Raw genomic sequence first — 12,923 nt, forward strand, 5'->3', positions numbered from 1 at the left:
CACCATGAGAAAGAGTTGCCAAACAGCTGGCTCAGTTCAAATTGGATCTGACCGAGAAGGAGGCTTAGCAGAAGCCTCACTGAGGACTACAAGTATAGGCTTTCCAAACAGAGGGAAAACCAGCAGGAGTGCAAGGCCAGGTACCAGAGCCTAGAGACTCAGCAGGCTGAGATGGTCAGCCAGTTCCAGGCCATGATGCAGTCCCACTGGAACGAGTCCCTCCGGCTTTTTGCCACCAGCGGCTCTTCCCTCCAGCCTTCACACAAAGCCCATCACCAGGAGGCTGAAGCAGACCCCAAGTTGGAATTTCTGCCCCCTCCAACTCATGCAAGAAGAGCCCGAAGGGGGAGACTCTCTTCAGCAACACAAATGTTCATTGCACAACATACAGTCCCAGGGGCTGTATTTTAAGGACCCCTGATTTAGTGCAATATAAAAAATGCAAATAATTTATCTGGGGACTACCAAAAATTTCTCACGGACCACCAGTGGTCCATGGACCACCAGGTGGTGACCGCTGTTCTAGTCCATCCCCCTGCTCAAGCAGGAGACCCTATATGGTTTCACACAAGTGGCTGTCCAGTCTGTTCTTAAAAGGCTCCAGTGATGGAGCATCCATAACTTCTGAAGGCAACTTCTGTTCCACCTGTTAATTGTCCTCACTGTTAGGAAGTTTCTCCTTAGTTCCAGGTTGCTTCTCTCCTTAATTAGTTTTCAACCATTATTTCTTGTCTTGCCTTCTAATGCTTCAGAGAATAGGTTGACCTCCTCTTCTTTGTGGCAGCCCCTCTAATATTAGAACACTGCTATCATGTCGCCCATAGCCCTTCTTTTCTCTAGACTAGCCATACCCAATTCTTGCAACCATTGGTCATCGGTTTTAGTCTCCAGGCCCTTAATCATCTTGGTTGCCCTTCTCTCCACTCTTTCGTAAGCCTCAACATCTTTTTTATAATGTGGTGACCAAAACTGGATGCAATATTCCAGGTGTGGTCTTACTAAGGCTTTAATGCTGCTGGGGAATTCTGGGAGTTGAGGTCTTAAGCTTGCCAAGTTTGAAAAAACTCTGAGATAGACAATAGAAACAGAAGGGAGAAGATAAAAATGCTATTTAAAAAGTTGCCGCTTTCTGCAATGAATTCACAGTGCTCTCATACATGCAACATACATGAACATGATGCCCAGAATGTAATTTTATTTTTACTTCCAAGCACATTCCTCCATGCTACTATAATCTGCCAAACTGGAAAAGAAAACGAATAAACCAGTTCAACTGCAGGATTTAGTCTCAGCAGAAATCCAAGCCCAATTTATCACTGCCTATGGGATATTGGTTAATCCTGTTTTAATTTGCAAGACTACAAATGGATTTAAAATCAACCAAAAGTCCAGGCCAGTGTGTGAATTGGCTCTGGAGTTTGCCACCCAACTATTATTTATAGCCGATTACTCTTCCTACTTTTTCTTATCTTGTGTTGCAGTCGTTTCTATTTTGTGGCACCATATTTTCCTGTACATATTGCAATAGTTTTGCCAATCAGATGGCAAATTTCTGGGAATACTGGAGTTGTTTTCTTCCACTTTATAATCTGTGGCAATAAAATGTTGAAAGATAATAATTAACTTAATAAAACTATTAACCAGTGATCTGGAAACACCCTCAGAGTGAAATAGAGGACTTTGAAATGGAAACCACTGAAGAATACAATGCAATTAAGCATCAATGACCTCTGATGAAAAATATTTGTATTATCTATCGATAAGATGTGAATACAGGGGTGCTGATACCTCTAAGACAAGCAGGATAGGTAGTCATGTTTTCTTGTCACATATTTCAGAAACAGATAAATCATGATTATGTGTGTAATGAAGAGCAGTTAATCAGATGCAGGTTGAACATATGAGAATCAAGGATTGACTATTTAGAAAAGAATAACCCCTACAAAAACACACCCTTTCCAGTGTTAATCTGTTCTTTCTTGAAGAACACCGTTCACTCAGTTGGGTGGCCCTTAGATAAATCTCATCTCCAACCTAGGCAGAAGGACTAAACCATCTCCAATTTTCAATTCAGTATTTGGATAGTTTCCATATTAAAACATAATCAGGCAAGGAGACACCAGGAGCCATCCACATTTCTTTTTTAGACAAATACTTTTTTAGACAAAAGTAATTCAGTTGCCTAAGAGTTTCAGGAAATTTAAGATTTGCAGGATTTCATGGCTAGGTCTTCAAGACAAAGCAGAGGAGACATTTTATGTCCACAAAGACACATCTACATGATCCTGGGCCTTCAGATGTCTCAACTGGGGTTCTATCTCATGTAGAATCTGATGATCTCATGTTGGACTGAACATTGAAAGTCAACATCTGAACTGAGTTAAAAGTAGCCTGGACATGTATAGAAATATTGATAGTTATCTTTGAAACCCAAAGATCAGTAGATTGAGTTTTGGGCTTCAATACAATACAACTCAGAAACCTCAGATTGCCCAAGGATCTCCTGAGACAATTCTGCAAAGGAGTTATTGAGTCTGTCATTTGTAACTCTATAATTGTCTGGTTTGGCACAGCAACCAAACAGGACAGAACAGACTTCAATGGATAATTAGAACTGCAGAAAAAAAAATTGCTACCAGCCTGCCTTCCATTGAGGACCTGTATACTGCACGAGCCAGAAAGAGGGCTGAGAAAATATCTACAGACATTTTAGAATAGAATAGAATAGAATAGAATAGAATAGAATAGAATAGAATAGAATAGAATAGAATTTTTATTGGCCAAATGTGATTGGACACACAAGGAATTTGTCTTGGTGCATATGCTCTCAGTGTACATAAAAGAAAAGATACGTTCATCAAGGTACAACATTTACAACACAATTGATGGTCAGTATATCAATATAAATCATAAGGATTGCCAGCAACAAGTTATAGTCATACAGTCATAAGTGGAAAGAGATTGGTGATGGGAACTATGAGAAGATTAATAGTAGTGCAGATTCAGTAAATAGTCTGACAGTGTTGAGGAATTATTTGTTTAGCAGAGTGATGGCCTTCGGAAAAACTGTTCTTGTGTCTAGTTGTTCTGGTGTGCAGTGCTCTATAGCGTCGTTTTGAGGGTAGGAGTTGAAACAGTTTATGTCCAGGATGCGAGGGATCTGTAAATATTTTCACGGCCCTCTTCTTGATTCGTGCGGTATACAGGTCCTCAGTGGAAGGCAGGTTGGTAGCAATTATTTTTCTGCAGTTCTAATTATCCTCTGAAGTCTGTGTTTTCTTGTTGGGTTGCAGAACCGAACCAGACAGTTATAGAGGTGCAAATGACAGACTCAATAATTCCTCTGTAGAACTGAATCAGCAGCTCCTTGGGCAGTTTGAGCTTACTGAGTTGGCGCAGAAAGAACATTCTTTGTTGTCCTTTTTAATGATGTTTTTGATGTTAGCTGTCCATTTGAGATCTTGCGATATGATAGAACCTAGAAATTTGAAGGTTTCTACTGTTGATACTGTGTTGTCTAGTATTGTGAGAGGTGGAAGTATGGAAGGGTTTCTCCTAAAGTCTACCACCATTTCTACGGTTTTGAGTGTGTTCAGTTCCAGATTGTTTTGGTTGCACCACAAGGCTAGTCGTTCGACCTCTCGTCTATATGCGGATTCGTCATTGTCTCGAATGAGACCAATCACTGTTGTGTCATCTGCGAACTTCAGTAGTTTAACAGATGGATCATTGGAGATGCAGTCATTGGTATACAGAGAGAAGAGAAGTGGGGAGAGCACACAGCCTTGGGGGGGCCCTGGACATAATCTCTTTTCTGGACATAATCTGTTTCAAATGCTCCCCTCAGGACACTGCTATAGGGCATTGCATGCCAAAACAACTGGACACAAAGATAGCTTTCCCCCCCGTGCCATCATTCTGCTGAACACCTAGATCCCACAGCACTGTCTTATGCCCAAGGATATTTAACATGTAGCACTGGCTGTATTGTTATTATCCTTGTCATCTTTTCATCTTTCTCATCTTCTTATTTTTCAGTTGCTGTTTGTATCTTATGATTATAATTGTTGTATCTTGTGATTTATGACCTACGACTTATCACTTTGTTGCTTGTATGTACACTGAAAGCTTAGGCATCAGAGACAAATTCTTTGTGTGTCCAGTCACACTTGGCCCATAAAGAATTCTAGTTTAGTCTAGTCTAGTCTAGTCTAATCTCCTTCCAAAAAATGTTTGCAAGGTTCCCCTACCACTATGATGTCCCATCTCATCTCTTCAGATTAACCCTTCACATTCTTTTTACTTCACTAGTGTCAGCCCTCCCCTAAACAATCATTTAGGAAAGCAAACTCTTGATTCCAGTTGATGGAAGCGAAAAAGAACTTTTACCAAAGATGTCGGTCGCAGGAAAATGAAGGCAGAATCTGAAGTTCCCGCTCATTGATACAAAGAGCCAAACCCATCATTCCCCCCCCTCCCCCCCCTCAATGTTTGGTCCATGGCCACCCAATCCAGGGTCACTGCGATATTGTGGGAAATTCTGGGTTGTTTAGGCTGCTGGAATTTCACACCCAGGGCAAGCAGCCTTGAAGATGCCCAGCATAACCAGTACAAATAGCTCTGGTCTTCATCACATGTCAGTCCCCCTCCCCATTTCCACCAGCAGATACACTGAATTGTCCCAAATGCCTCCCCCCTCCCTTCCCCTTTGATGGAGGGATGCCAGCAAGACGCCAGGCTGATGATGAAGATCCTGACAATTAGGTGATATAAAGTTTTTTTCTTCCTTTTTCTCCTTAGGGATCGGAAATTATAACTGTGGTTGCCATTGACGGAGACAGGGGGAAACCTAATGACATATATTACAGCATTGTGAATGGTAAGTGGTTGGTGTAACTGGGAAGGCATACCTGAGCTAGACAGAGAAAAGAAGAAAACCTAGATACCTATCGGAATGATTTCCCTGGGCAACTGCTGTAAAATATTCTGAAAATGTTTATGTACACATTGCCAATTTGCATTGGCCCAACATTTGACCTCATATGATTCACCAAATCCCCTGCGTTGGTGTGTCGTGTTGCTTTAGGCTTGTTGTTGAATCACAAACTCAGCCGTCGGCCTGGAAAAACGAAACCACTTGCTCCTAAAAGCAGCTGTTGTTTGCAAGAGGGTTTAACTTTCTGACTCATATCCCTTTGCAGGTTGATTGGTTTGGAGGGAATTAGAAGACATTCATACTTGGCATAAGGGTGATTTCAAGTTGTTGCAAAAAGTGTGTGACAGAGTGTGTGTTTTCCTCCCCCCCCCCTCCAAAAATGTGCATGGGAAATGAAACTTGCGAAAGTTAAATCTTCTCACTTATCTTTATGAGATATGTTCTCAGGGCTGGGAGGTATAATTATACATCTGCTAATTTAAAATGTTCTCTCTTTTTAATCATATAGCCAATACTTTAGCATTCCGAGGTAGGGCGTGGATCCTTTGAGTGGGCTTGTAGAGAGATCCAAGGCAGTTTTATCCACAAATTCTGCTCTTTTAGACTTCGGTTGTTATTGTCCAGGAGGAGCAGGCGATTGGTGATTTTTCATCCTTCAGCGAAAATTGGACAATCTTCAATACTAGCAACATGTCTAATTCCCACACTTCAAGGGCCTGCAGCCCTCCAAATGCTTGCCACTGAATGGCCCAGTTCCTGAAAACCATCTGTGGAGTGTCTCACCTTTTTAAGCGTGACACACTAGAAAAATGGGTTTCATATCCAAGTGAGCTTAATGTCATCAGTACTACAGCCACTCCCCGACTGGGCCAGTGGGAGGGATGAAAAAGCACAGCTCTTCCTGTGTGTGAATCAGTCAAGTTTATTTTGTCTTATCACTGCTCCTATTTTCCCAAAATAGTTAATTCAGTCTCTGTTCACCAGAGTGATGATTCTTTAGGGACTCTGCTAGGCACAAAAATGCACGTCCCAATTCTCCTCCAAACACATCATTGGCACATTTCCTATCCTGTAGTTGATACTACATCACCTCCCTACTACCAATTTGGTATTCTTGCGTGAGAATGTAAAAAACAACTATGTCTAGTTTAATGACAAGAAGGACTAGGGGTGACATAATAGCAGCGTTCCAATATTTGAGGGGCTGCCACAAAGAAGAGGAGGGTCAACCTATTCTCCAAAGCACCTGAAGGCAGGAGAAGAAGCAATGGATGGAAAGTAATCAAGGTGAGAAGCAACCTGGAACTAAGGAGAAAATTTCTGACAGTTAGAACAATCAACCAGTGAAACGAAGTTGTGGGTGCTCCAATATTGCAGGTTTTTAGGAAAAGATTGGACAACCATTTGTCTAAAATGGTGTAGGGACTCCTCTTTGAGCAAAGGGTTGGATTAGAAGACCTCCAAGGTCCCTTCCAGCTCTTTTTTTTTTTTTGCCCTTTCTCTGGGAAGAATAATAAAATTTCTTGATTTTCCCTTCCGAGCAAAATCCACGGCTGATTTAGGGCCTGGTCCATCTCCCTCAACCCAACTGAAGCTCTCTGAGAGAGAAAGAAACAGGGTTAATTATTCATAGTCTCAATTTCGTTTGAGAAAAAGTATTATCTCTATCCTAAATTGGGTTTTTAGAGATAGTTTTGCTTATTGTTCTCCAGGATCCTGAAATCTCTTTCCTTTGATTTACTGAAATTTAAAATGTATATTTTAAAACTACACCTATCTTCTGCTTTTCCCAGAAAGATTTGAGCAGAAAAAATGTTTTTGAAAGAAGAAGGAATGGAGGGCATGTCCATTTCATCACAATAAGCTGAATGAGGATGCAATTATGTTTAGCACAGGCTGAAAGGAACACAATCTAATTCATTCATAGCCATCCTGAAGCCTATTTATTTTAACAGATCTGCTCAAATGATCTCTATGTTAAGTCCAAACCAATTTTTTTCTTAAAAGCAAAGAGGTAATCTAAGACTGCTTTCATGTCTGTCTTCAGAAACCAAGAAAACTATCGAAGTACAGATTACCTCTTGGATTCTTTACACCTTTCAGATTTCAGATCTTCTCCCTTGACATAGGCATTAGATATCTTCTGAGATCCCTTCCAATTCTCCAGAGAGGAAGGCCTTTGGGGAAATCCACGTAACTTCATTGTTCTGTGGTTTGACCCCCATCCAAGGCCATTAGCTGCTGGGTTCAACTAGTTGCATCATGACAACAGGATTGCGTGACTCTTCTTTCTAGAGAGCTAAAATTTCCACAGGGCTAACCTTGCATATCTTTGTTTTTCACAGGAAGTGAAGATTCATTTGAAATAAATAATGCAACGGGAGCTATTTCTGTTGTTAAAAACCCAACTAAACTGAAGAAAGAAGTATATGAATTGAAAGTCCAGGTACTTTGTCTTACTTTCTCACCATAAACTTCTAGTCTTGCCATGATTGTGATGGATTTATACTGTGCAGAATTTCAACATCTGTAAAGATAGCACACACTATCACTACCCAGAGAACTGAAGCATCAAGAACATCAGTCTGTACTGCATCTACCAAAAAGGTCATTGGCACAACAAAACCCTGATCCTATTTAATCATAACCCCAGCGATCATGGAATAAATAGCTAAATTTGTTCATGTGCATCTAAAGTAGGTCATGAAAGTATTACAGCTAGGTTTGAGGAAGCAGCATGAGCAAAAAAAATAAAAAATCACACAGCATGTTAAAGTTGATGAGAGTAGGACAAAAAAAAATCCCTATTTTCAAGACCTCAGTTCTAAGGGAATGTGTAGTCAGAGCACACGTTGAGGTAATGAGATATCTAGTTTGCAGTTTTAACAACTTTCAACTTACACAGCATGTGTGATTTTGAATCAAAAGAAGAGGAAAGAACATGAAAGAGCCTTTGTGAGTAAAACAGAAAATAATGATGGGTTTGATTATTAGAAAAAACAGTAGACAGGAAAAAATGAAAGTTATCTTCTAACCATAATGTAAGAAGTCAAATTAAATTTCTACTTTCAATGTTACAGAAGAAAACTGGAAGTCATTTCTTATTTATTTTTTTCTGTATTTTTGGCTTCTTTCCTTCCCTCCCTCCCTTCCTCCCTTCTTTCTCTATCCCTGTCTTCCTTTCTTTTTTTCCTTCTTTCTTTTTTTCTCCCTTCCTTCTTCCCTCCCTCCCTCCTCACTTTCTTAATTATGCTCTATAGCTTTTATCTTTCTGGCTTAAAATTTTAATAATTATTTTAAAAAGAAAGGGGGTTAACCAAATTACACTAAAGGTTTTTAGTAAATTACTATTTCATCTTATCACTTGTTTGAACATTTATTTTTTAAAAAAATTATCTTCATGTGTTTGTTGAGTAATTAATCTGCTCTCTTCCAAATTTATCTGGTTTCATGGCATCTGCAAGGGGCAGAAAGCAACCTTTATATATTTATTTAATGTATATGCCGCCTGTCTCACTAGCCAATCTTTTACATGTTTATTTTTATTTTATTTTATTTATTTATTTTTGTCACAACAATATACACAAGCATCACGCAAAATGATTATATAGTATATAAACATATATATGAGGAAATATAAGGAAGTATAAGCATGGTCCTCTTAGGAATGGGGTGAGGTCAATAGTAGAAAGTTTTTGGTTAAAGCTTTTGGGATTATGGGAAGAGACCACAGAGTCAGGTAAAGTGTTCCAAGCACTGATGATTCTGTTACAGAAGTCATATTTTCTGCAATCAAGATTGGAGCAGTTCACATTAAGCTTAAATCTATTGTGTGCTCCTGTATTGTTGTGATTGAAGCTGAAGTAGTCTTTAACAGGAAAGACATTGCAATAGATGATTCTATGAGTTAAATTTAGGTCTTGTCGAAGGTGGCAGAGTTCCAAGTTTTCTAAGCCTAGGATTTCAAGTCTGATGGGATAAGGTATTTTGTTGTTTTCAGAGGAATGAAGAACTCTTCTTGTAAAATATTTCTGGACACATTCAATTGTATTGATGTCAGAAATGTGGTGAGGGTTCCAGACAGGCGAGCTGTATTCTAAAATTGGTCTAGCAAATGTTTTATATGCTCTGGTTAGTAGTGTAGTGTTTTTGGAAAAGAAGCTACGCAAGATTAGGTTTACAACTCTTAGAGCCTTTTTTGCTATGTAGTTGCAGTGGGCTTTGGCACTTAGGTCATTGGATATGAAAAATCCAAGGTCTTTAACAGGGTGGAGGTCATCTGTAAGGTAATGTCCATCAAGCATGTACTTAGTGTTTGGGTTCTTTTTTCCAATATGTAAGACTGAGCATTTGCTGGTTGAGATTTGGAGTTGCCTAGTTTTAGACCAAGCAGTTAGAAGATCAAGGTCTTTTTGAATGGTAGATGTATTGTCGGTGGTGTTAAATAGTTTGACATCGTCAGCAAAGAGACCATTGCAAAAATGATACATTTAACATCATTGTGGATTCTAACAGCTGCCTCGCACTGTGTCCTGCTTGGCTTCCCAAATAAATTTCGACTATTGCTAAGTCACAGAAGTCTTGCAGAAGGAACAGCATCCACAAGACAACATGAGACCGCAAGGGAGGGTGGGGTAGAGAGGGCAAGATTCCTCACCCTTTTTCCTTTCCTGTTTGCCGTAGGCTTCTGAAATTGGTTCGGAAGACAACGAGACTGCTCATGCATCTACCACGGTCATCATCAGAGTGGTAGACCTTAACAATCACCCACCGACCTTCTATGGAGAAAATGGACCACAGAACCAATTTGAGCTGACCATCTATGAGCACCCACTGGAAGGTGAAACCTTGAGGGGCCTCAAAATTATGGTCAATGACTCAGATCAGGTCAGTAGGCATCCAACTTCTATCTTCCTCCTCCTGGTATCAGGACTGGGTTCACACAACATACTACATGCCAAAACCTGGTTAGCAAAGCCAAAGGATCCTGTCTCTTATAAGCATGTGAACATAATGCTGTGGTTCACACAGTGGTTCACACGGTTCTAAGATGCTATCTGGGTCCAAAAGCACAAGAAAAACAGGCGATCAAGCGTGCAGAATCTGAAATCATCAAAACCATTTTAGCAATTGTAGAGCATGTTGAAAAACAAATCCAACTTGAAAAAAAAATATCACTACAAATAAACGGCTGTTTAAGGCCATTGTTTGCTTTCCAAACATGACCATGATGAGAATCAGGTTACTAAATACACTTTATGACATCACTGTACAAACTCCACCCCTTGCATGTGTGCATGGCAATGTCACAGGCTACAGGATAGAGGTGGAAGGGACCTTGGAGGTCTTCTAATCCAACCCTCTGCTCAAACAAAACAGTAACAGTAACAGAAGGGACCTTGGAGGTCATCTAGTCCAACCCCCTGCTCACGCAGGAGACCTGTGTGATACAAAGCACTGTATCACCTGGTTTTATAGGGTGCAGGATGAAATTATTACCCTTGGCAAATCAACAATAAACAAATCAGGCCAAAATGCACCAAGAATAATGATGTTTTGCAGCCTCCGCTTCAGGATGCAGTTCTATTTTCATTGGGCTGCTTTTTGTCACAGGAGCACCAACGGTTTATTTATTAAATGTATTTATTTATTTATTTATCCAATTTACCAGCCACGTCTTACCTCAGGGTGATTCTGGGCGCCTTACAATAACAGTTGCGAGATTCCATCCCAAAGGTTATTATTTTTCACTTCAGGAAGGACACTAAGTTTTCTATTATTTAGTTATCACATTTCTCTAGCTGTTCATTTCACGAGGGTCATTCTGAGTGGGGTGCAGTGAAATAATGGAGACTATAGATAGCCAGTTGGAGTAGTGGTTAAAGTATTGGGCTAGAAACGGTGAGTTCCAGTCCTCCTTTAGACATGGAAGATGGCTGGGCCTGTCCCTCTCTCTCAGCCCAACCCGTTGCAGGGTTGTTATGTGAGAAAAATTAGGAGACATAACTTGAATTATTTTGAGTGGTCCAAAATAAAGAGAGAATATGTCTCTCTTTATGTCTACTAAAAAAATAATACAGTCATGTTAGGCCAATGTTTAATTATGGACTCCTTGTCCACAGACTAGATTTGATTTTCAATCATTGCAAATAGTACATGTAGATTAAGTAAGCAAATCTGAAGTTTTCTGCTTGGGTTAGTTCAGGTTGAAGCTACTCTTGAAGGTTTCCATGGTAACCCTTATCCTTTCCTGTTTGCCGTAGGCTTCTGAAATTGGTTCGGAAGACAACGAGACTGCTCATGCATCTACCACGGTCATCATCAGAGTGGTAGACCTTAACAATCACCCACCGACCTTCTATGGAGAAAATGGACCACAGAACCAATTTGAGCTGACCATCTATGAGCACCCACTGGAAGGTGAAACCTTGAGGGGCCTCAAAATTATGGTCAATGACTCAGATCAGGTCAGTAGGCATCCAACTTCTATCTTCCTCCTCCTGGTATCAGGACTGGGTTCACACAACATACTACATGCCAAAACCTGGTTAGCAAAGCCAAAGGATCCCGTCTCTTATAAGCATGTGAACATAATGCTGTGGTTCACACGGTTCTAAGATGCTATCTGGGTCCAAAAGCACAAGAAAAACAGGCGATCAAGCATGCAGAATCTGAAATCATCAAAACCATTTTAGCAATTGTAGAGCATGTTGAAAAACAAATCCAACTTGGAAAAAAAATATCACTACAAATAAACGGCTGTTTAAGGCCATTGTTTGCTTTCCAAACATGATCATGATGAGAATCAGGTTACTAAATACACTTTATGACATCACTGTACAAACTCCACCCCTTGCATGTGTGCATGGCAATGTCACAGGCTACAGGATAGAGGTGGAAGGGACCTTGGAGGTCTTCTAATCCAACCCTCTGCTCAAACAAAACAGTAACAGTAACAGAAGGGACCTTGGAGGTCATCTAGTCCAACCCCCTGCTCACGCAGGAGACCTGTGTGATACAAAGCACTGTATCACCTGGTTTTATAGGGTGCAGGATGAAATTATTACCCTTGGCAAATCAACAATAAACAAATCAGGCCAAAATGCACCAAGAATAATGATGTTTTGCAGCCTCCGCTTCAGGATGCAGTTCTATTTTCATTGGGCTGCTTTTTGTCACAGGAGCACCAACGGTTTATTTATTAAATGTATTTATTTATTTATTTATCCAATTTACCAGCCACGTCTTACCTCAGGGTGATTCTGGGCGCCTTACAATAACAGTTGCGAGATTCCATCCCAAAGGTTATTATTTTTCACTTCAGGAAGGACACTAAGTTTTCTATTATTTAGTTATCACATTTCTCTAGCTGTTCATTTCACGAGGGTCATTCTGAGTGGGGTGCAGTGAAATAATGGAGACTATAGATAGCCAGTTGGAGTAGTGGTTAAAGTATTGGGCTAGAAACGGTGAGTTTCAGTCCTCCTTTAGACATGGAAGATGGCTGGGCCTGTCCCTCTCTCTCAGCCCAACCCGTTGCAGGGTTGTTATGTGAGAAAAATTAGGAGACATAACTTGAATTATTTTGAGTGGTCCAAAATAAAGAGAGAATATGTCTCTCTTTATGTCTACTAAAAAAATAATACAGTCATGTTAGGCCAATGTTTAATTATGGACTCCTTGTCCACAGACTAGATTTGATTTTCAATCATTGCAAATAGTACATGTAGATTAAGTAAGCAAATCTGAAGTTTTCTGCTTGGGTTAGTTCAGGTTGAAGCTACTCTTGAAGGTTTCCATGGTAACCCTTATCACTTTTTCTGGGGAGACACTGCAGAGCACTGGGAGGTCTTCAGAGACCTGTACTAGGGATTCGAACCGCTGAACTGCCAACCTGCCTGATCAACAAGCTCAGTGTCTTAGCCACCTAGTCAGCAGGAGGCCCTATTCCATTCCAGACAAGTGGCTGTCCAGTCTCTTCGTGGAA

The 12,923-nt window shown here is 40.3% G+C and overlaps 1 protein-coding gene across 1 annotated transcript in view; it reads left to right on the top strand.

Moving 5' to 3' along the window:
• Positions 1-12,923, top strand: part of CDHR1 (cadherin related family member 1) — a 54,793-nt gene that overhangs the window by 18,357 nt on the left and 23,513 nt on the right. Inside the window, exons 9-12 of the mRNA XM_058188020.1 lie at positions 4,801-4,879; positions 7,282-7,382; positions 9,620-9,823; positions 11,200-11,403. Coding sequence (XP_058044003.1) covers positions 4,801-4,879; positions 7,282-7,382; positions 9,620-9,823; positions 11,200-11,403 — 588 coding nt within the window. The remainder of the gene's footprint in view (positions 1-4,800; positions 4,880-7,281; positions 7,383-9,619; positions 9,824-11,199; positions 11,404-12,923) is intronic.

The sequence above is a fragment of the Ahaetulla prasina genome, chromosome 6 (assembly GCF_028640845.1).
Source record: "Ahaetulla prasina isolate Xishuangbanna chromosome 6, ASM2864084v1, whole genome shotgun sequence".
NCBI classification, from domain to species: Eukaryota; Metazoa; Chordata; class Lepidosauria; order Squamata; family Colubridae; genus Ahaetulla; species Ahaetulla prasina.